General features: G+C 37.1%; 1 protein-coding gene across 1 annotated transcript in view; it reads right to left on the reverse strand.

The window, feature by feature from the left end:
• Positions 1 to 25,046, reverse strand: part of PTPRN2 (protein tyrosine phosphatase receptor type N2) — a 630,571-nt gene that overhangs the window by 464,172 nt on the left and 141,353 nt on the right. Inside the window, exon 3 of the mRNA XM_064385950.1 lies at positions 7,311 to 7,424. Coding sequence (XP_064242020.1) covers positions 7,311 to 7,424 — 114 coding nt within the window. The remainder of the gene's footprint in view (positions 1 to 7,310; positions 7,425 to 25,046) is intronic.

The following is a 25,046-nucleotide window of genomic DNA, read 5'->3' on the forward strand; positions in this document are numbered from 1 at the left end:
AAAGAAAATGTAGAATTTAAAAATAAATGTAACAGAAAACTGCTACGTTTGCCAGAAGCACTCTGCCACAGCCATGAGGTAAAGAATGAAAACACCTTAAGAGGAAAATAAAAAGCCACCAACATATTTTATGTATGTATATATATTTTATAAGTATATATATTTACTTCTTCTACAGAGAAAGGGGGAAAAAAAACTTTTGTGGGAATTCTCACTTGTTACTAAAACAAAGTAAAGCCTCAATCTTATCATGATTGTGCGAGGGACAAAATCTGCCCACTGAAGTTATGTATTAACAAATTAAATAATGACTTTGATAAATAAGCAAAAAAGTTTCAGAATTTAGAGTACCTATAAAAAAACTAAAAGATATGTCAAACACTGTCATTAAGAGCAGATATAGTTCTAATCTCTATATGGCCTCATGTTCTTCTTAAAAGAACATGAGGCCATATAGAGATTAGAACTGCAGATAAGGATATGCAATGAATATAGAAACAGAAAAGGAAAATATTCCCTAGTAATAAACAAGTAAAAAAAAAAAGCACTGGTAGTGCAATGATAACAAAATAGTCTTATGTTGAATATGTAAATAGGCTATAATTACAGATTAATGGTAGAAAATGGCATAATTAGTCTGGATATGCTATATTGTTATTCATGGTTTCCAAAAGTGATGTTATTAGAGAATATAGCACCTAAAGAAGTAATCTCATGCTTGAATTGAGACTTGCTGACATTCCAAGTGTGGGAACAACTGATAATGAACTGAAATTTGATTGATGCATTTCCAAGTGTGTTTTAAAAACATGTTTTATACCTATATCACTTCAAACCTGGAGTTTGCCCAAAGGTCCTGTGGAAGGGGTTAATTTTTTTAATAACCTAAGAGAGAAAGAATGAAGTTCAGAGCTCCCTGTGCCCATTAACAGTTGAACACATTCATGAACATCCCAAATACAAAGACTTTCAACAGTTGAGCTGCTGCTCAACCCAATGCTGAGAACCATCCAGAGGATGCCTGCTGAGCTTGCTCAGGGAAGTCCAAGAGGAAAAACAAGAGGCATCTGCAGCTTCTTCCACAGAAGGAAGAAACAAAGACAGCCCTCAGTTTTCAAAGATCACAAAAAGAACAAATTGCACAAGAGCCAGCACAGACATGCAAAGGTTAAAATCCAAGAGGTGCCACACAGATCTTCTAAACAAAGCAAGACAGAAACTGATCAGCAGCCTCAGATATTTGCATTATATTATCACTAATTTCTAAGTTGCTTTTGGAAGAAGATCTGTAAAGTTACCTGGCCACAAAGAATTTGATATAATTGTCACTGCTAGTTGGTAAACACATGACACAAAGGAGCATGCAGACCTTTTCTCCTTTGTACCAACCATATTAGTTAATGTATTCATTTATCAAAAGCACAAGTAAAAGCTCTGATTGGTCATTCTTTTTAAACAAGAGAATGTGGTGCTATCACAATGTCTTCCAAAAAATAAAAAATCAAATTATGCAAAATCAAAAAGCTTTACACAATGGTGTTGTGAATGCAGACAAAACATTATGTACATTGCAAAAAGCTTTCCTCTGTAATTTTTAATATCTTTCCCAGGATACATGGAATCTGTTTCACTCCTATAATAATTTTCATTATTCCAATGCATTCTTCATAAATACCAATTTCCTGAAAAGATCATTTTTCACAATTATATTTTATGGTATCTGACAAGTCAGTGCCATGTCAGATTATGTCTGGTAAGCAGAGCAGCCATACAAGGAACCAAACAGAAAAAAAAAATAAAATCTGAGGGATTTTTTATTCTGTGCTGTGTATCATATGGGTGTCCAAAACAGGATCTGTTGCTCTGTAAATAAATATTTTTGCTTTTTCTGAAACTCATTCTTTTCTGAACTTCTATTTATGTCATTGAAGAGCAAAAAATGCCAGTGGTGCTTCAGCACTTAACAAAGGCAGGAATTTTTGCAACCTTTTCAGCACGTTTTTGTCCATTGAGCCAAAAAGGGAAGGCAGTGTGACAGTGATACCAGGAGAAGGTAAATATGTCCAGTCCCAGCTGAGTTCCTCTGCTGTAGCTCATCATGGGAGTTATGCTTCAATTCCTGGCTTCAGCAGCCATCTAGGAGAAGAATTTCCTCCGTAGACAGATGTCTGGAGCAGGCTGATGCCCAGGAAATTAGATGTAAACACACTGCTCTCTGCCAAAGAAGAGTTTGCCTTCATTTATATCAATATTTCAATTTAAAGAAAAACCTGCTTTCTCCTACCTCTCAGGGTTTCAGGTTTCTGTATTCCTCCATAATGATGTGATAATCACCTCACAAATATGTGCAAGAACTGCACTATTCCTTTTAAGTTTATTTCAAAACTGAGCTTATAACGATTTATATTCACCTCTTACGTTTCTTGGAGTAAAAAAATAATACTTTTTCTTGAAAAATAGTCCTGAGTGAAAAAAATATTTAGCAACCCTTTTGTAATTCACAAGCTATATGTGACAGGTCACATTCATTTCAATTTTCAAGTTAACTGATTGTAAATCATTTCAATTTTTTAAATAAATTTGCTGTAAGAGTATAAAATTATTTCTAGCAAAGTTATATTAATCACCTTACACTTAACCAGTTAGAATTAATTTAAGACAGATAATTTTTTCTCCCTGTTAAGAGCTTCCTGCATTGCAAAGAAAGCAAACAAGAGGGAAAATACTATTTTTTTCCAATAATCTGTAAATATGTTGCCTATTTCCACAGTCCATGAATCTCTCCAGAATTTCTTGCTGACTTAAGCTACATGAATTTAAAAGGCACATCCTACTCTTTTTGGTTCTCTGAATATTACTGTTGATAGCTGAATATCTTAAGCAGGACTTTCTTCATAACAGAGTGAAATAAACTGCTTTCTTTTAAACGATCATTTTGAAGAAGGTGTTATTGCAAAAAATTAAGTGGCAGCAAGCATACTGAGAAATTATTTAGGAATTAGTCCAGTTCCCATAAAAATATAAAAAGAATATATATAACTGATCTGGTTTTCAGTCAGTCTACCCATTTCCTGAAGAAAAGTGAAAATAGAGGTAATTCAGTTACATTTTGAGTAAAACATAAATCAGAAGCTGATATACTGATTATTAGTCTAACATACTTTGTTTTCCTTACACAGCAACCTGTCAAGCTGTGCTAGAAACAGTGGCCACAGAGCAGGGAGGGAACACAAAAACACAACTTCCAGCTCAGGAGACACCACGGGCACAGCACTGAGAAGGTACAAACACCCAAAATACTTCTCTGGGCTTGGAATCTTCTTCCATTTTTTTCCCTAAACATGCAGTGCCCTCTCTCAGAGGCAGAATCCCAAACAAATCCTCTTGTCCTGATGTTTTTAAGGAAGCCTCCCCCTCTGAGCTCCTCCCACAAGGAATGCCCATTGCTGTGGCAGCTGCACACTCACAGAGTTAGCACCACATTATCATTTCTAACCACTGGTACCATTTCTAATTCCATGGAACACACATAAATGCCTCTTGGAGCATGCAAGTTGAAAACTACTGCTGTTCTCATTTATTGTTGCTTTTGGTACTATTTCAAGTACTGTTTATGCTTGATGTTTGAGTTGTGATGTCCCATGCTTAGCTCTCCTATCTCATTGTTTCATGGGTCTGATTTACAGGTCAATAATCAATGTGGAACTGTTTCCACAACCTTGTTAAGAATCTTTTTTAGTGAATACTTTGCCTTTAAAATACAAATGTGACTACTGTAGGGACAAGAAGAAAACAAAAAAAAAAATTAATGAATTTTATGTACTTAGGTTAAAAAAAATGGGAAAACGTATTTTCTGCATTTTAGCTCTAACCAGGAAATGCACACATGATTTATCATTCTTGTATATGCCATAAAGTATCTTCTTCCAAGTTGGACAAGAGAATGCAGACCAACCACAGGGGCAAGTATCTCCCTTTCCTTCAGGCACTACTCATTCCCCCTCTACACTGATACTTCCTTCAGTTCCTTTTTCAAATGACTCAGACCCACCTACATGGCATCCTTTTGCCTGTCCTGTATATCAGACAATGAAAAATATTTCAATTCCTCATAAATTATTATGGATTATAATATAAAATACCATCAGCTTCAGAAAGTGATTTGTCATGTTTCAGCAACAGTGAGAAGGGTTTTTCCCATATAGACAGACCCATTTATAAACACTGAACCTTCAGAAAATCTTCATGAGGGTTTGAAGGACTCAAGGACAGTGTGAGTGAAAATGACATGAGCAACGGTATTTGAATGCTAACAGATCTTTTTTTTTTTGTAGGGAACTGTCTAATATTCCAAGGCATTCATTTCTATCATCAATCTACCCAGTCAATAGTGTGGACAAAGATAGACTCAATGTGTAAAGAAGACATAAAATCTGTATCATTATGAAACCTGAATTCAATTTTAATCAAAGTCCTTTATTAAATAGATTATCATCAGGTGTGTCACTCATCTAAGCCTCTGTCTTATTCTTCCCCATTGTAGTAAACATTTCGAGTTGGCAGAGTCACAAATTCTATTTGCTATTCACATCACATTGTCCTTTGTTTTATACATCTCACCACAGACTCTTCCATTTGGGCCATGATTCAAACATAGGCACCACTTACAAGCAGTCAGCAAAGAGGGATGAAAAAGAATGTACATTTTACAAGGTTTTCTATTGCCTTTTTGTTTTTAATCCTATGGAAATAGATGTCAACAGACTATTTTCAGGGTTGGGGAAGAAAAGGAAGATCTTAGTAATTCTGCAAGAATACATCATGAAGGAAATGAAATAGACAAACCAAGTCACACTAGAAAAGTAAATAAATAAGAACCTAGAAGACCACTCAAGTTCATTACCCTCAGAATATTTCTTCCTTAACTGCATATACATCTAATAAAAATAGAAAGGTTTCAACATAGGCATTACTAAAATTTTTACTAATCATAACACCAACTGTACAGTCTTCCAAGGGAACACTGTCCTGCTGTTTACAGAAAGTAGAAAATAGATGCTGTCCCCTATCCATTCCAGGGAAGGTTGGCACCCCCAAGTTGAGCTAGACAGAAGTTGTTTGGAGATGACAAGAATAGGGTATCACACAAATAAAGGAAATTAAACCTCTGAAAAAATTATGCCCTTTCTGGTAGCTGCCTGAAATATTAGTGCAGTTCTGACAATGCTTTGTCTAGCTTTACTGCAGAAATGGTTATCCCATTTTGCACACCATGTGCAGGAGAGCAGCATTAACTGTGAGAGTGACCATCACAGCCAGAAAACACGACCTGAGGGCTGGATGTTTTACATCTGACAGCACCAGTAAGCAGCAGAGTCTTGTCTGAGCAACCTTATGTCAGTAATCCATCAATTTGATAGTATTGATTCTACTCCTTTCATATTTCTGTCCCCACTAGACAAAATCTGCAAGATACTAAGAGTAAAAGAAAAAGTTATTTTATCACATCAATGATTTGAGCAAGAGCATTCCAGCATTCTCTTATGTTTCATAGATATATTTAAGATTCCCTTCATTGGGATACCTAGAGACCACAAAAACAGCTTGCAAAGGTTTGAATTCACACATTTGTGTGTGCATCTCTGAATGCAACTCGTAAAGCAGATAAAAGCAAAAGTCCTTTACTGCTATCACGGCTTCCATCTGTGTTTTCCTTGTCATTTTCTTGCTATAAGAAACAATGAGACAAGACCAAATTTCAACGTGCACATTTCCTTATAGGAAGCATACTACAGTTTTCTGCAACAAAAAAGTTAAATCCAGGGAGGTGGGTTATGGATAACAAAAGTGCTAGGAAGGGTGGTTTTATTGAACAGAGGAGCACCTAGAAAGGGAGGCCACATGAATTCCATTGAACTAACCAGTATCTTATGGTCAGCAGGGAGATGGAGGCAGGTGAGCATCCTTTGAGATGGCCTGGGGTATCCCATCCCACTCTGATTGCTCCCTTCACAAGGATATCAGTCTCCTGCAGGTCTCTGACCTCTGACATCCTCACAGGAGAAGCTTTACATAGGATACCTGACCTATTCAGGTGATGCAAATAACTGCTGCCTGTCCCTGTGTGCATCATCACTTTAGGTATTTATTTAGGTGACATAATGAGATTAATGTGTCCTCTCTTTCCTCACTATACTCAAATAGAACCTAGACACAAGTTTTTTCACTCATACAATGTTGCCCTGACAACAGAGTATTTTCATAACTTTGCTTGCATTACTTAGCCTTTAGAAAATGACAAGTGAAAGACCCACAAGTACTATTCACATGTAACTGTTAATCAGGCAGGAGTTACTACAATCAAGTTTTGCTGAGTTTGTCTCATTTGAATGGGCTGCTGGACAGCAAATAAATCCCTGGAAAATTTTTAAATGCTCAAAATGAGTGTCCCAAATAGAAGTCCAGTCTCTAAGCAGGGTCCCAAACTTCTGAGAAACCAATTTTTTCTCATAATTAAACTAGCTTCAGACTAATACAATATTACTACTTTGTCATCAAGATTGTAACTGGAAAACATTTAGGTACAAACACCCATACAGATGATGCAAGTGCAAAGTTAAACATTGCAACAATACTCTTGGAGCAACTTGGATTACAAATATATCTTTGTTCAGTAACCATCTACAAGAGATATTTATTTCATGTATTAGTATCTGAAAAGTTTGTTCACCTTACTGGCTTTCACTTTATTCAAGTTTTGATTTGTTAGTTCAAGTTATGCCACTCAAAAGCTAGAAAATCCTTTCTCGCTTTGGAAAGAGCAGAGAGATTAACATTGGAAAGGTGAACAAAAATTAAAAGAAACGGACCAGCTGCAGCTGGTAATGAAATCAGAGCAAGAATTATAATTTATCTGAGTTTATTAGAAAGTTCAGAACTGTTTTCAGCTAACTGGAAGTTTCGTGTTTTCTGCCCATGCACCCTAAAATATGCTGTGGTGCAGAAGGCAAACTTTTTTCCTTTCCTACTGATTTATTTATGTGACACCATCATTCATGGATGCTAACATTTTCTAGTGCAGTGTCAGTCACAGACATGTGCTACACAGGGAGGAAGCACCTCTCCTGGAATTGCTTCCCCAGGTCCTCCTGGCAGATTCAGTGAATCCAAAGGCTTTTTCCTTTTATAAAGTCTGCACCAGCAGGGCTGAAACACAAATGTGCTCAAAAACTTCTGGAGACATCACCTCAGAGGGAGCACAAATAATTGTAAGCCCAGTGCATCTAACCCCACTCTAGTTTTGACTGTACCTCTGTGTGAGAGCTGCTCCAGGATGATCCTCAGGTGCTGCAGAACAGGGGCTGAAATGTCATATTTATAGATGTCTATTACTGGCACTTGCTGACATCTCCCAAATATTCCATCTGCAGGAAAGAGAAAAAAGAAAAGGAAAAATACACATTTCGTTTTCTGAGAGGAAGAAGGGCGTGATGAGATGCGCATTTCCAATGTATCCTAATTATACACTGAAGGAACCTTTTAAAAGACACTTTAAAAAGCTATCAAAGGACCACTGAAGTCATGAGACAGAATATTTTCTATCAAAATAAATAAATACTGGAAAGAATATTAGTTGGAGGAATATCCTATTGTATGAGATATGCATACAGTTTATTTTATGAAGTATTTTCAGACTTCTGCTTCCCAAATCTTTAGATGTAAGACTTCTTTACTGACAATTCACTGAGAGAAAATCTTAATGTTCAGTGCCTGCTATGATGTGGATAAGAAGTGCAGCATCCAGAAATATAAATATTAATTTGCAGAAAACTATGTGGATTTGCTGAAACATTTTTAATGTGGGAGCTGTGTGTTAGGCATTGGTAAATGAGAACTGAATCCATAATGGGTAGTAAAGGCTCATTTCAAGAAGTACCCACTAATGAATGCAATAAAAGAAAGCTTCTCACAGAACAATGAGATATTAATGTGGCCTAATTTATTTAGCTCCATTCCATTTGTCTGAAATGACAGACTCTTCTCATCAATGTCTTTTCAAATCACACCTTCTAATTAATTTAGCTTCTTATTAGTCTTTATTTAGAGAATTGTTCATTTTGAGGCAAGCTTCCTGTGTATGTGTGGGAGGAACAGGGAGTTCAAACATTCAAATTACCTTTCTCCCTTTCATACAAAAGCCTAATTCAGAGTCTAGGTGCTTCACATACAATCTGACCATCTGCAATTCTGGGTCTCTGAGAAAGAAAGTGGTTTCATTTATTGTTCAAAATAGTTCTCTTCTATATAGTGATCCAAAGGAAGCAATTTAAATGCAACAAGTTTAATTAGCAAAATATTCTACGGCAATCCTAGTTTTAACACAGTAATTACTTCTGCTCTGATACTACATCTATGCTCCAAAAGGAGAACTGCATCAGATGAGCAGAAAATAAGGGTAAGCATTAATTTGCAAACGTCCATTACTTTCTCTCCTACTTTACAGAGCTAAAAGACTACAAATGGGAACTACTGGCCCAGCTGTTCACTAAACACAAATAATGGCATAAAAGAAAATAAACCAAACCAGGATGCAGAAAAAGGGCATTATTAGCCCTCACTGTTAAACACAAATACCTCATTGAAATTAGCCAACTTTTTCTTTCTTCTCCTTTCCAATCCTCCTGTCACTTACAACTGCCAAATTAAGTTAATTCAAATTAAAACCCTACATCTGAATCTAATTTTGCTATTGGAAACTAGGTTTAATTTGGAAACCACATAGACAGATAGGGTTTGGTTTTTTGACATGCAATGTGAAAAGCAGCCTAACAGCAGATTAAAATATTCATCTCTGTTTAAAAACCTGCTGCAGTTGAAAATAAGCAAAGTATATAAATATTAGTCAACTTGTAAATGGATGGATAACAGGAATAGGGTTTTGAATCAGAAAGAAACAGAAGAACATCTCAGTGTTTAGGAACAAGATTGTTCAAAATGAAACATAACCTGACACAGCCAACTGTACTTTGGAATACCACCATTACTGGCTACAAACAATTACTACAAAATCTATGTTTACATGAACAACTAATATTCCATATATTTTTTAGAGATAATGTACCTTAAAAATAATTCTAATCTTATTTTAGAGTCCAGAAAAGCATACTCATTCAGCAAAATTGAAAGATTTTTGTATTAAGTATAATTTAAGGATATCTCCATGGATGTAAGAGCTAATTCACTCACAAACTCCAAAAGAGACCAAACCGTTTTCCCAAACTCAGAGTTTTCAGAAACCTTCAGCCTTCTTCCTTTGAATAGAACAAAACCCATTTAAATTCTAAAATTAACAATTAGCACATGAGCCTGAGCTGCATTATACAATCTATCCAAAAAACACTGGGACTGCTTAAGGAGAAACTGCAAGTTACTTTGGCTTTTGTACTTGAAATATGGGCATAATAAGCTTTGGAGGGGCTGCAACCACAAATAGCACTGGGCTCTGCTAAATGCAGCACAAGGAGAGAGGAGTGAGAGCAGAATGCCCCAAGGAGTGGTTGGCAAATACCAGCTCTAAAATACAGAGGATCTTTGTGCCGGGGATTACAGTTGGGCTGGAGTCGTGCAAATAATACATTTCATCATTCAGCTGCTTTTTCTAAAAAAGTAGGAATTTTCCCAGATTTTTCTGTTTGATTGGGGCTGGTTTATTTTGTTTTGCGTGTGTTTTGACTTTTTAATTTTTTTTAATTAATAAGGTTTCTGTGGCAAGATATAAGACCTAAAAAATTAAATTGAGATTGGGTATTCAAATTTTCAGGGTATCTTTTAAATAAACTTGTTTTCAATTACACAGATTTCAGGGCAAGAAAAGGCAAGGGAAAGCCATTTTACCAAGAAAAATTGTCAAAAGTGCCCCTCTTTTACTTTCAAGAAACCTAAATGGTAGATGTGGGGTCAGAAATGGCTTAGATCCAGCACAAAGCTCATTTTTACTTGAAAAACAGATTAAATTAAATTACAGCTAATTTTTAAAATGTCCAGCTTAGTCTACCATGAACTATCCCAGTCACTGTGGGATTTACAGAAAGTCAGTAGATGGTGCATCTTCTGGACCCTGCTGTGCAACCAACTGGCCTCAAAGAGTGAGAGAAATGTCCAAAGCTGGGCACAAAGCAAAAAAAGAAAGTGGAAAAGCTCCCAGATTTTGCAGAAGATATATCAGGGCAGAGGAAGTTCAAAGAGTGAGTGATGCTTTAATAACACCATGCTCTGTATGCCTATAGCTGCTGAGAGGGTGCTTACACTGAACTTTCACTGAATTTGTGTTAGGAGAGGGAACATAACATGCAAATGACATCTGCACTTCACACAAGCCCAGAATGAGGGAAGGGTGAGGCTGATCAATAGGGACACATGTTTCTTATTAAGGTGTTATCGTTTGCTGTCAGCAAAAAGTAGAAATTTCCATAATAATATCTTAACAGTTATAGTTAGACCAGGAAAAATCTGCATTAACAGTGTGCTCATGTTGGCTCTTAGAGAGCTGCCAGATTCGTTTCCAAAGAAGACAATACACCCATACACCCAAGGGAAATAGTGAAATGTTTCTTTATCCATTTGGCTCTTTTGTTGATAGGCTTAATACTTGAGAAGAAACAGAAATATAAAATTCTACAATCTTGAATTTCGACAAATATTTATGTACTAAAGAGTTAGATGCTAAGATTAAAGGACACAAATTTACTGTAACTCAGGTGCCCAATAAGATCTCAAAGAGTGTCAGATTTTTTTTTTATTAAAGACAACCTCCTGTAGCATGGTATACATATTTACATTGAATATTTATCAACTTCTTGTGAAAAAATTACAGCTGATAGGTTAAACTATGAGCAATTCAAAACACAGGTTCTGGAAGTCTGACCATTGAGAGAGGTCTAAAAGGAAATGGAAAATACCCATCATTATTCATTATTATTGTCCATTTGTCATGAATTAGTGCATATATATGACCTCCATTACCTGCTGAGGAAGTACCACGTTACATTCATGACTGACATCCAGGTACTGAATTATGTAAAAAGAGACCACAAAAACCTATAGTTTGAAACAGTTTTGAAGAGTTGATTGCACCAGTTTGTTGATTTTGAAAAAAAAAAATAAAAAAAAACTGTCCTTGGGAAGAGAAAAGTATCCCATCCTGGAACCATTATGTATGCCTAATCTGGTAACTGAAACTAAGATGTATCCAAGACATCTCACAATTTTGAGTAATACCAGCAAAAAATTCTTGCTGAGCATCTTTTGCTACTGAGCAAAGGTCTGAAGACTGGTAGAGATATTGGAGTTTGTCTGCAGGCAGCTGAAAGCTTGATATATGTAAATTAAAAGATTGTGCTGTGCAGTAATTAATTATTTAGATCTGCATGCAGTGAAACTTTCACATGGCACTGACAAGTGACCTTTGCAAAGGAGCCTTTAAGCAGATCCTTTGAAGCACCTGGTTCTTCTGCTCTTCTAACTCCTGCAGCAGCCAGAAAGGAGCAGCTCTCCAGTGTCAGTAGTCACACTTCAGCTTCCTCACACTAATTACATGACAATTGTTAGCAAATTAAAGCAAAGCTCTGTATAAAATTCAAGTTTTGCCCCACACCGCAGTGATTGTGCTCTGTTCCTGTAAAAAAGAAAGTCCTCAGACCCAGTGGTGTGTGTCAAATGGCAACTTCTGCCACCTTGGCTTGCATCATTTGTGCTCTTGCAGTTAATGAGAAAACCTACTGTAATGTTTTCAATGGGCATCATTCTCCAGCAACTTAACCTCCTGTAAGAAAAGAATCCTTTCTTCTCACTGAATATGGACATCACACTCCTTCCCCTAGCTAGTAGTTTAAGGTGCTATAAGGTCCAGGACTAATAAAAAGGTCAGTGTTACAACCCACAGTAAGAGCCTGAATTGCCTACTGGAGAGATTAAATCCTTTTCCAATGGGAAGCATAATATTTGCATCTCAAAAGTCTCAAGACACTGAACTTCAAGGTCACAGATGTTAAATGTTTAGGAAGTATGAAGGAGATTGTTAGAGTATTTTATTCTTCTCTCCCTGCTGCTTCCCATAGTATGGAGTTCCTTTTCAAAATCCCTTGTCAAAAATTAAAAATAAAATAAAATAACGTTACTGTTTCTTGACAAGGATGTTAAGTTGTATGCCAGGAAGATTTCTTCAAACAACACAGTCCACAAATCCACATTCAACATTTACAAGTAAAGTCTTCAGCAAACAACATATTTTTAATATTCTATTAAAAACATTTTTTCATAACTTGTATCTCTACTTTTATATTCACTTTGCAAGTAAGGTAGAGATAATACAGATAGAGCAGCAGTGGCTTCTACGGTGTCATTTCTCATACAATGTTTTGGAACCATGAGTCCAGTGCTTCCAACAGCAAATCCTGCAGTGGTTGAGCAGAAAAGCTGCTGTTTGCAATCAGGGGGAGAGCAGCTTTCTGATGGGCAACCTCCTTCTGCTCAACTTTTAAAACCTTTTTGCCATTTTATTTTGCTTATATCCGTAGTCCCTGGTTGTTTTCCTCAGTGGCCCTTGGTTGTTCCCGTTTCAGAGCAGTAATAGTGGCATCTAGTGGACAGGGATCAGTCCTGGAGCACAGCTGCTCACCCCCTGAATTCCCTGCTTCCAAATCCATCTGGGTTATCCCGGTACAGAACCAAGCACTTCCAGCCACCCTCGACCCTTGCTGTCCTTCCCTGTCCTAATGGCTGACAGGCAGCTGGAAGACTCGAAGGCAGCTATTTAAAATTAAGAGAATGATTTTAAAATTAAAGGCTACCATATTTGTTTGTAGAAGTAAAGAATGATAAAGACAAGTAAGGAAAGCGCATTGAAACTGTTTAACAAGAGTGTGTGGTGGCATTCTGGTTTTGCTGAATTCTGCTTTTGCCACTGTGTGAGGCATAAAAATTATGCAATAAAAGTAAATCCTCAATTTCAAGGAAAACACAGCATATTTTTGTAGATCTATTTTGCAAATATAATATAAACACCATCAAATGCAGAAAACAATGAATTAGGACACTTTAAACATGAAATTTTTTCATCCAACAAAAAAATTGCCATGTAGTGGATAACTAAGAGTCCAGTGAATCCTCTCTTCCTCAGCTACTGAATAAACTGCTGCCTGGAAGGCAAAGGTAACTTTAAAAAAATTCTGCTGCAATCCAGATCACCAAACAGTCCTATAAAAGAGCTCTAACAAGATTTAATGCCTCTTCTCACCTCTCTGGATTCAGATATTTAAGGAAAAAGGTGGATAGCTGGTCTACTTTGAAAAATTCCCCAAAACTAAAACCCCTGAATATTTCTGCTGATTAAAAGAATTGGGGAAGATGTTAGACATTATGAAAGTGCTCATGTTAAAAGATAAAAGCAAACATTAACAGCAGCATTAGTTAGCTGTTGTGCAAATACTGTGATAGGGCTGGGATTTGCAAAGCTCCACATCATTCTGAGGCATGAATAGTTCCTCTGGGCATTACGGTCCCCTTGTCTCAAGGAGTAATTCTGACTGCAAGCTCTGGAGGACTCAGTCCTTCTTTTAAAAAAAGAAAAAAGATATAATCTTCAACAGAAGAGAAATATAATTTCAGTAACTATTTCTGTGTTAACCTGCTAATTTAAGTGCTGGATTGTACAGTCCTAAAGCATTACACACACTTAGAGATTTTTTAAAAATTACAACAGAAATATGTAAATTTTAGAGAAAGTAACTAAAAAATCCTCAGTACAGCTAAAGGAGGGAAGGAAAGGCCTGTAAAAAACTGAGTTAGAGGCTAACAAAGAAGAGAGCAGGCTTGCCATGAAGGAAGTGCTGCCTGCTTCCAAAAAGCCCCTAAATTATTCAGCTAAGAGAATGAGAGGTCCAGATTTCAGTGCCTATTTTATGTGATTCAGAGCACAGAAATGAAGCTTAACAGGTCATACTTAGGCCTTGCAAGCATTGAAATAATGGCCATGCCTTGGGAGGAGAGGGCAGGAGGGACTTTAAGGAAAGGAAAAAGTAGACTTGAAAAGAAAGCAAGTCTTAACATTTTGCTGCTAGAGCTAATGTTCAAGCTGAATAATGCTTCAATAACTTGGTACTTCTTAGAGAACCAAATTTGAACTCTCCACAGCTCAGGTAACTACATGCCATGAAAGTTATGGTTTGGCTCTGTGATGAGGATAATAAAGGATCAAAAAATGGTGACTGAATCAACATCTTCCACATCCAGATAACCACTACAGTCTATAAGTCATGGAACCATCTGCCTCTAATTCTGATCAGAGGCAAATCCAGAAAACCTTTGAGAAAAAAAGCCCAAGAAATTCTAATTGCAATATGTTGAGAGGACTTTTCTAAGCAACGCCATGCCTTCAATATTAGCTGTGAGGCTTCTAAGAAAAAAGAGCTTGCAATCAAAATTCTCAACTCCCTTTCTGGTCAATACTGGTAGTAAAGAGAAAAGGAAGGAAAGATTAGAACATATAAATCCTCCTCCAAGAGGATAAATACTTTAATTTCAAGTATAAATCAAGTATTAGTAGGGTTACAATAAAGCTATCTTTTCCTTTAACAGGTTTAGCCACTGGACTGCAAGATTAACATATAGATTTACCATACATTGCTATCTCAATACTGAGAAATCTAAGCCATGTGCCCTCCCCTAATTAGAAAGGGGAAAAGAAAAAAGACAGAATTCTGCATCAATTTCTGACCATGTCATTACCAGAAAGATATGAATAAACTAGGGAAGTTCAGAGAAAAATGAAAGAAAAGAGGCAGTCATATAGAGCCTTAAGCATTGAACTACCTGATTCTTTACAAGAAACACTAAATGTTTATGCAACCTAGTTGATTAATTATTTATTACATTATTGGGAGAAATGGAGTGAAAAGACAAAAATGAACATTCTGAATCAGAACAAGTTTCAAGTAGGAAGAAACTATTCTGGAGCTGTTCAACTCCCTCCTGGAAGAGTAATGGAGCTCCTATTCCTTGTACTGTTTAAAATTAAGCCAGAGCAACAAGGAATGGTGAACAATTGAAAATGAACATTTTTTTTTTATTTACCCAACATGCATTTATGAACAGAGGTTACTGGAGGGACTAAGAATTTATTTATGGAATCAATGAGATGCAAATATACTAATGCTTATTTATGTACACTAATTTTCCAAGTATCACTGAGATGTACTTCAGTCACTTCAAGGATTCCCATTACATTTTCGGTTGATGCCAAGAACCACTTTGGTGCTGGCAGTGTCTTCACTGTGTGATCAGACTGTAGCTGCTCCTGCATCTGTATTCCCAAGGCAAAAATAACTCTGAAAGGAACCATGTTCAGCAAAATGCATTTCTGCATTAATTTTAATTTTGTATTAAAAACAAAGTAGTGAAAGTTTTAACTTGTCCTAAGTGCCAAGAGCTTGTATTTAAGAGTTAGTTATTATGTGTTTGCAGGAGACTCTGCTCTCATGAAAACATGACTAATGACCATTCCATTCATATTCACCAGCTGCAGTGTCTAACAGAGCAAAGTAGGTTTATTTCTGTCCTTTGCCAAACTAGAAGCTTTCTAGATCTTTGCAGGACAATATTTATTGAGACAGCAGATTGCTTTTGTAAGCTGAGTTACTGAATTTATTCCTAAACGGAGCTGATTTCAAACATGCATGGAATTAGAGTAATAAAGATCTCCATCATTTTCCCTAGCTACAAAATATTTTTTTAAAATTATGGAAAATTATGTTATGTGAACCTGAAAACATCAGCAGAAAAATTAAATGTGATGCTTTGGGAGGGGACGGGGAGGGGCAAGGAGGGGAAATGCTTGTAAACAAGGATAACTTTAGAGTGCTGCACCCTGGGGCCTGATTAAAATTGTTTGGAGCTATCTCAGAAATCTCTACACCTCGTTCAAGTCTGAACTACACCTACAGAAGCCACAGCACATCAAGCTGCCTCTGGCAGCTTAGGCTTGGGCACTGGAACAGCCAAACACCACACTCAAACTTTGACATCAGGAAGCCAACAGTTTCAACTGAACAGTTTGAAGAGCATGAAAAATCTGAGTTTTCAAGAAAACTGTGCTTTGAAATAGCTAAATATCACACTACATACCTCAGACCACCTCTCAGAAGGTGCATCCAGAAAAGTCATTTCTGTTACAACTAATTTGAGGTCCTGACACAGCTTTTCCCCAGCCGTGTCACAGACCCAGAGCACTGCCTGCAGCTTTGCTGATGGCATCAGGTGAAGGGCAGCACATGTTACAGCCCTCCTTGCCTGAGTAAAACCCCAGTGTTGAGCCTGAGACAATGTGAAGGCAAAAGCACAAAGAAGGTCTGGGGATCTATGGAGCATAACAGCAATAAGTGGGAACAAGGAGGTGACATCATTCGGTGTGCAGCATTGGTAAAGTCAGCATGGCAATGCAGAGTTCTCACGTCCAAATCTGAAGATGAATGATAAATTTTGGAACGGGCATTGAGAGAGGCAAAGGAGATTATTTATGGGCTGGAAAAAGCCCTATGGTGAAATGCCTTTTCCAGCACAAAAGTCCTCAACACAGCAGATGATCTTTTGTCTCTAAGTAAGCCTGCAGACAGATGGACTGATACAGGAACAGGGATCAGGAACAGGGCTGGGAGCAGTTTCAGAAATATTTATTCTCCTCAATTTTGTGTGCTACTATTCAAAATAACTTTTAAGACCAGAAATATCTGAAATTATGATAAGAAGGGATCTGAAAAGCAAGACTTATTTTGCTTTTGCAATGTGTACAGAGACCCCATCAATATATGTGAAACCCCAAATTGCTTCCTATTTTACCCAGAGAATACATACAACTCACACACAAAATTCTTAATGTTTGTGAATACCTATAAGTTGTAATGGGCTTTTTAATATACTGTATACAATTAAAAACCCATTCTTTACCTGGACTTTGGGGGCTGGATTGAAGCTGCTCACACCCTTAGAATATCCTGCAACTGGAGTGGTTAAGAAGTTGTAGACTCACAACATATATTTAAAAGAAGACAGAAGAAATAAAAAATAATTTTGAACAAAATATGCTACAAAAGGAAGAAAAAAACATTCATCAAAGATACAAAACAAAAAACTTGAAAGTCAGGAGTTTAGAATCAGCAAAATAACCCACTGAAATAATATTTTACATCAACCTGTATCTCTCTAAATGTCTTCCTGATACTATATTGCTTATGAGGTGCCAGATTCTCAGAGTAACAAAACCACACAAAAATACTAACTCTGTTGTTGCTTCCTCCATTTCAGCAGAATGCTGTTCCAGCAGAAGCCATCACTGGTTTTTAGGATGTTTGGATGGATCTAACAGAAAGGGTTTGCAATCCTCCCTGAAGGAAAATGCCTCTACCCAAAATCTACTATTCTGAAGCTTCTGCTGCATTATTTACAACAATCACACACATTTTAATAATACTGCTGAACTTGGGACATTTATTAGATGGATAAATATTCACCAAGATCTCTCTGCACACAGATGGCTTTTCTTAAGCATGTCAGCTCAAGAGTTTCACACTTTTGCCAGTGCTTTGTCATTCCCCACTTATCCAACAACCAGCCCAGCCTATGCTCCTGTTCTGGCCAACAGAGAGGTTTGGAAAGGGCCAGCAGATCCAGGGTGGTGGTGTGGGCATCACCAGAGACCTCCCCAAGGTCAAAAAAACAAACAGAACTGCAGCCTCACTTATGAAGGCAAAGGGATAAGCCAATATTTTTTAAATGGGAAAAGAAACAGAAATGCAAATCTTGCAGAAGGAAAAAGTCACCAGCCTCTCTCCCTAGTCATATTTCAGCACTAATTTTCCAGTCAGCAACAATGCTTCTGTCATTAAATGTAATGTGGATATACTGAAACCAAAAAGATTTCCAAGCCATGTACAGACAGAAGCAGATTTAGATGTATCCAACGTTTTTGTTTAATATAAAATAGCATTTTCTCTAAAGACATAAACTGAAATTGTCATTTTTTATTTTTTAATCAAACTTCTGCATGCTTGGCAGCTGCAGTGATTGTACTTTGTAGCTCAGGTATTCTTTCAGTGTTACTGAGAACAGCAGCAAGAGAAAACTGTTACTAATATTTGCTACTACCTTCAGTGTTTGTGAACATTCAGTGTAGCAACAGGACGTGCCATTTCTCTCACATCTGGAGCACCACCCTTTCAAATGAAAATGTTCATCCCTAAGCCAAGGAACTACAGTCCGTAAAACAACCTGCAAAATTTTAATAAACTCAAGATTTTAACGTCAGCACCCCAAGTGGTTTGCACAAATTTCATTTGCCGCAAAGTTCATATTCTGCCTAAACCACTGACTGCTGTCATATTTGGTGCAACTTGTTATGGGTGGAAAGATAAGCAGCAGGGCAGCAAAAAGAGGAGGTTTATCTCTGGCAGCTAATCTCCTCAATCAACAGCACTCAGCTCTGCTTAACAGCCGTTGCCAAGGAACGGGGAGCAGCTTTTCTTATCGGCTTCATAATGTTTCATTGACTATTCAGACTAGAATAGAAAGCTGTGACACTCAGGGTTATAAGCAGCACAAAATGAAAATGGCATATTATGTGGTATGAAGAAGAGAAGTCTTTTAGCCCTCACCTTATCTGGACAGCGACTGTTACTCAAAAAAAAACAAAAAGAAAGGAAAACCAAAAAAATCATCTATCATTTTCTGCTCTGCTTATTTTAATATCACAAAACAAACAGGAAAATATACCTACATAAATAAGATTACTTTCTTAACAATGTTGGCAGGTCCTCAGCAATTCACTGACATCATTGATACCTCTTATACAGTAAGACAAGGGTTGTGTAAACCCCCTATTGCATTACTGAAAAGCAAAGGTTGGCTGCTTATTCTAAAGCTATTGCAGCAACTTCAATGCTTTGAGGGACTTCTTCTCATAGGAACAGGGATGTTCCTCAAACCTGGATAACCACAACCAGATTAAGAAAATCCATGCAAAACCCACAACATTTCTTTTAGAGTATCACTTCTCTCTTCATTTCTGCACAGATTTTGATTCTCAGGCTTAATATTGATATTCTTCATGTACTTGAACAGGAATAAAAAGGCCTTATTGCATCTCTTCTGATTATGAATTTTTAGTATAATAACCCTTCCTGAGTATCTAGTTACGAAAATTTAAATCCGGGGCCATCCAGATTCATGATGAATTGTAACTGTCATTGTATTTGCATCTTATAATCAGCATATACAGAATATCATTATCCACCGCAGAAAAAAGTGGTAAATAAGTAAAAGAAGATACTTAGACACATTCACTGTATCAGAATAAATCACCTAATGAAGTACATCCAAAATTAGAAATGTGTTTATCTTTTTTCTAACCCAATGAATGACTAACCATCCTCAAGGCTACATATCCAGCAGGCTATGAGCCCTCATATTTATACATGACCAGAAACTGAAAGGAATATCCTGGAACAAATTTTACAGTCATGGAATTCTCTACTTTTCACAGGAAGTTTAGGTATGGCCTTAAGACAAATATTCATAAGCATTTAAGGCTGCTAGTACTTCTGAAGGATGTCAAGTTACCCAGTCTCTTTCTGTACAAGCTCCAATGCACCCAGTTACTATTCAAGATATGCCTAAATTTCCATTTATTGCAAGCCTCCCAGGGGCTACTGGGAACATTTTTATGCTTAAACATAACTACTTGCTTAAGCAGTTGTCTTTAGTGAGGCTTCAGACTAGCACAGCTCTCTTGTTTTTTCACAGTTTTAGGAAAAAACGCAAAAAATTACAAGCATTTGCAAAATGCTTCTAGGATCACACCACACCCTTCAGGAAATGTTAAAGCTTTGCTGTAACACAGAGCCTGTGGGATGAAGATGTACTGAGGTAGAAACACAATTTTTTTGGCACTGAAGCTTCCTCTGCAGATGTGATTTCAAAGTAGTGCCCGTGCTTGGGTTGAGGTGTTTTGTGTGGTTAGGGTACAGTGGGATGGGACTCTGGGCTCTTACATTCAGGCTGGGATAGATGAATTCATTTCACAAAGGCATAATTGTTATCCTTTCAGTGAAAAATAACTTCTGAAATATCCTCCCAAAGCTCACCACACACATACTAGTAAACCTGCAGTTTTATCTAGACAATGTCCTTAGATTATCTGGTGCAGGCTAATCAACTTCTCTACTTCATTTCCTTCAATTTTTTATTATTAATGAGAACGGACAATTTTTAAATAAGTAAAAGTATTCTTTCTAATAACAAACAAAGGCAGCATTTCTTTTCATAGTAAATGGCTTAATTTTTATAAATAAGTGTTTTTAAGTCTGACACATCTTACCAAAGATGTGTTTTTAAGTCTGACACATCTTACCAAACTTTGCATGCAAGATTGGACAAGTAATTTAGGGGTATATTTGCGACAGATTTACTCCAAAGATACCAAACAAGCACACGCTGTAGGTGATTTGGCTAGATTAAAATCTAAGTCAATAAATTGAAGAGATAAATGCCTTGATATGAATAAAAGCATGAGGCTGAGATGGCTGGATTAACCACAACAAAAGAACAACAAAATAACTTCATGGATTCAGCCTTACCTGATGTGCTTCTATCACTTTGCACCCAGTTTGTCTTTTTAGCTAATGAACACTAAGAGGAGGTCTTACACCTATTTCAACTTGCTTGACTACAATCAGAAAGAGAAAATTAGAGAGGTACTGTATTTTCTTCTATCAGTCAAGTAAAATAATAAACTTGAATCTATTGCTTTATCATTAATTGGATATATTTTAAATTATTACTATTTAAATAATTTTGGTGTATTTATGTTTAATTTTTAGTGTGAAAACATCAAAATATAGTTTCAAATAGTTTTGCTTCACAATATTTCCATGAAGATATATATACCATAGGAAAAAACCTGGGCACATCATAAATTTTGGTTCTTTAGACTTTTGCTTTTTGCACTGAGACAGGGAGTGATTGTGAAAATCTTGGTCATGGAGAGCTGACAAGCTTCATTGGAAGCAAATGATGGTACAGACTGAAAGAAGCAAGATGTGTTTCATCTCTTCAGCTCAAAGCAAATGCAGCCTGAGAGAGAAGAGGCCTCTTCAGCCATGACCACACAGTGCCACACATAAAACTCTGCAGGTGACTGCAATACTCAAGTTTCAAGTCCCACCAAGAAGGGGTCCCATCCTGGGGCCAAGTGCTGTCATGTAAGGATGGATACATCCTGAAGTTGTTTTTTAAAATATTACTGCCAGAAAAACAACTACTTCTTTGGCAGTTCATAAAGAGCATTGTATCTCAAAAATCCATTTAAATTTCTTTGAATAATGTATAATTGTTTCCTTACTCCTGTGCCATATCAGTAGTGGCATTCCATTTGAACATTCACATAAGGATCCCTAAGGGCCAGGTCTTAAAAGCTGAGCACAGACACTTAAGGAGCAAAGGAATAAAAATACCAGATAAGCACAGACATGGAGATTCACAGTTCTGTGTGTGCATAAAATCAGTCATACAGATTGTGTCACAGGCAGGTAACTAACTGCAAATGCAGATATGGGAAGCATTTCCATATTCTACCCATGGAAGATGGGTAGACCAAAACCAGCTTTGCTATTGTTTTGACTTCTGTCTGGTAGAGATTCTGTTCCAAAACTGTAATTTTAAAATTCCTGTTGTGTTGTTTCTGTCCCTTCATGGTTTTGGTATCTGAATTAGAAAAAAGGGGGAAGGAATTGTCTGTATAGAAACTAATAGTACTAAACAGAGAGTGGAATAAAAATTTTGCAAAATAACTTGGAAGAAAACTTACTTCATCTCAAGTGTAAAATATTATACTCAAACCCAACAGTAATTACAGAGATGTACAGTTTTCACACAGATCCATCATTAGACATCATTCAAGCAGAAGCATTAGAAGTGCCCTCTTACCCACAGGCAATGCCTTGTGTTAAGCTGCCTCACTACATTTAAGGAATTGATTTTAACAGCACTCTGGGTTTGTGTTTCTTTTTTTCTTTTTCTTTTTTTTTTTTGTGTAAGAAGGCTTCAGAATAATTTCTACAAAACCAACATGGATCATCTTTAATTACTGCATTGCAACCATGGCTATTTAAAAACCCAGTCTCAGCAAAGTAGATGACAAACATTAATGAGCAGTAATGCACACATGGTATTGTAAATGGAAGGATAATGAAAGCAATTTATTTGAAAATTAAAATATGATTAAGAATGGCAGTCTGTACTAGGACCCAGATGCCAACAGAAAGCAACCAATGTGCAAGCAGACTGTCATTAATTCAGGAACCATACGAAATTGCTTTCATTTCTTTGACAGTTTTTAATATAAAGTATCTTAACTAATAGGCAGCACATATACCCTGGAAGCCACAAGACCTATGGAGATTTTTAGAAGAAATTAAGAACAGCACAGGGAAAGACTGTCCAAGAGACTCTCAAAGAGAGAGAGAGGAATACATTTGGAAGTAATTTCTGATTTCAGGAAGGATGAATTACACTCTGCATAAGTGCCTCTCTACATTGCCTGTCAAGTTCTTAGCTCACACTCAGCAGAGGGCCTGAAGTGAGGTCAGGTGAACCTGGAGCAGATGTCCCAAGCAGGTGCTCACATCCTGAACAGGAACAGGAAGGGGGTAAGCTGAAAAAGCAGGTGCACTGACTTAGCTAAATGCATGCAGAGGAAGTCTAGAAGCAATTTGGCCACAGTACTTTGCTCTTTCACATGTGTAAAAAAGCCTTTCTGAGGTTATGCATGCATGTTCAGGATCTTATTTGGTTAAATCTGCACGGTGTAGAATGCAAGTTTAAGTGTCCATCACTTCAAGGACCTCTGAACTTTTCTCCAAATCCGAGTATAAAGTACCTTTAAAACACGAATTATTATTATGTATTAAAGTGAAAATGCTCTTTTCTTTTTTGAAGTATGTGCCTACCCCAAGCTGACACTGACACAACAGCAAACCACACTCAGAAGACTGCTATTAAGTTGTCACATATACTCCTATTTAAGCATTCAAGTTTGAAAATTTCAACTAAAATAACTTCCTCAGAGACAATATGTCAGACGAGCTTGAGTTCCACGACCAAGTACTAGACTGTATGTCTCCAAGACCTACAAATATATCAGGATGCATGGAAAAATTCATTCAGAATGGTTTCTCTTTATAAAAGGTCTGATTAAAGACAAGCTAGAGCTCTGCTGAGCAAAGCCAAAGGACTGCTCCACCTTGAGGGTACTGAGCCCACTGTTTTTGCCCCAGATGCAGCAGGTCAGGTATGGAACATTTATCAGTCCAATTTCAGAAATTAAACATAGCTGTTTGGATAGCTGTTCTCAGGAAGATCAAGCTCCTGCTAAGACACACCTTCTGTTACAAAAATCCACTTCAGAAATGTATTAACGTGGACCTAACACAGCATAACCAGCTGCTCAAAACAGACAATTATACCTGGAGTGCTGTGTGCATTTCTGGGCCCCACAATTTAAGAAGGATGTGAAGGTCCTTGAATGCATCCAAAGGAGGGCAACAAAGCTGGTAAAAGGGCTGGAAAGTGTTTCTTATGAGGAGCAGACATGGGCTTTGGGTCACCCTGAAGGGTGGCCTTGTTCTCTACAGCTTCCTGACGAGGGGAATTGGAAAGGGATGCGCTGTTTGTTCCCTTGGGATCCGGTGATGGGATGCATGCGAATGGCTCAAAACTGTGCCAGGGAGGGTTAGGGTTAGGGTTAGTGGACATTAGGAACCATTTCTTTGCTGAGAGGGTGGCCAAGCACTGGAACAGGATCCCTAGAGAGCTGGTTGATGCTCCAGGTCTGTCAGTGTTTAAGAGGCATTTGGACAATGCCCTTAACAAGTTTTTTGGTTTTTCTTCTGATCAGCCCTGAAGTGATCAGAGAGCTGGACTGGATGATCCTGTAGATCCCTTCCAGCTGAAATATCCTATTCTAAGCTCCACAGCAGAACAAAATACTCTGCTACTATGAACAGCATTTTGTTGTCTATCGACTGAAATGCTTGTACAGTATTCACAAGATATGCAGAGTATGGAAAATCAAGGTAATCAGTCAATAGCTTCTTTCATGATCCTCTTTCTTGAAAAAGATTTTATTTTATGTTCATAAATAATTTCTTCCACCAACAAACAATACACCAGAAAAAAAACAAATTTCATCAATATGGCTCCCAATAAATGCTATTTTCCACTCTCTCTAAGGTATGAGGAGAACTTATGCACAGTAAACATAAATCCTCCTATCAAGGATGTAGACTATTGAACACTGCAGACATATTCCATCAATTTTTGTTCTGGATATTACCTAATGTATGTATTTATTATAATTGCAGAAGTAAATATTTAATTATTTAAAACAAAACTGGCAAGATTTTAGGGGTAAGAGAGGTACCCCAGCTGAGCTGCACTGGTATCTTCTCACCACTAACAGCACAGAAAAGACAAAGAAAACAATTTTATCTGCAGAACTCCTTGTATTAACAAAAGGCTACTCCTTGGCCAGAATAGATTTTCCCCCACACCTCTTTTTTTCTTCTTTCTCTACTATTGCATTGCTTTAGATACTACTAAATTTTACAAAGATTCCTAGAATTTTCAGCTTCTAATTATTTCTTTTCTGTCAGTCAAGCCAATCACTCATATCTCCTTAAAAACTGCTTCCATCTCTGTTCGAACAATGCCACTTTTGGGTAGGTGACAAGGGCTAATCATCAATGAAAAAAATATAAATAGAACCAATGGCTGCTTAAAACTATATTTTAATCCTTAGGAAATCCACTGGGATATTAACAAAAGATGGTTTTGTCTGCAAAAAGGCATTAACATAGCCATTTATAAAACTAATAGGAAAGCGAGCAGTGCTCCAGTAATAATGAAAGTACACTGCAGAATAACATTATGGAAATAGGATACCA

Source organism: Passer domesticus, chromosome 1 (genome assembly GCF_036417665.1).
Source record: "Passer domesticus isolate bPasDom1 chromosome 1, bPasDom1.hap1, whole genome shotgun sequence".
NCBI classification, from domain to species: Eukaryota; Metazoa; Chordata; class Aves; order Passeriformes; family Passeridae; genus Passer; species Passer domesticus.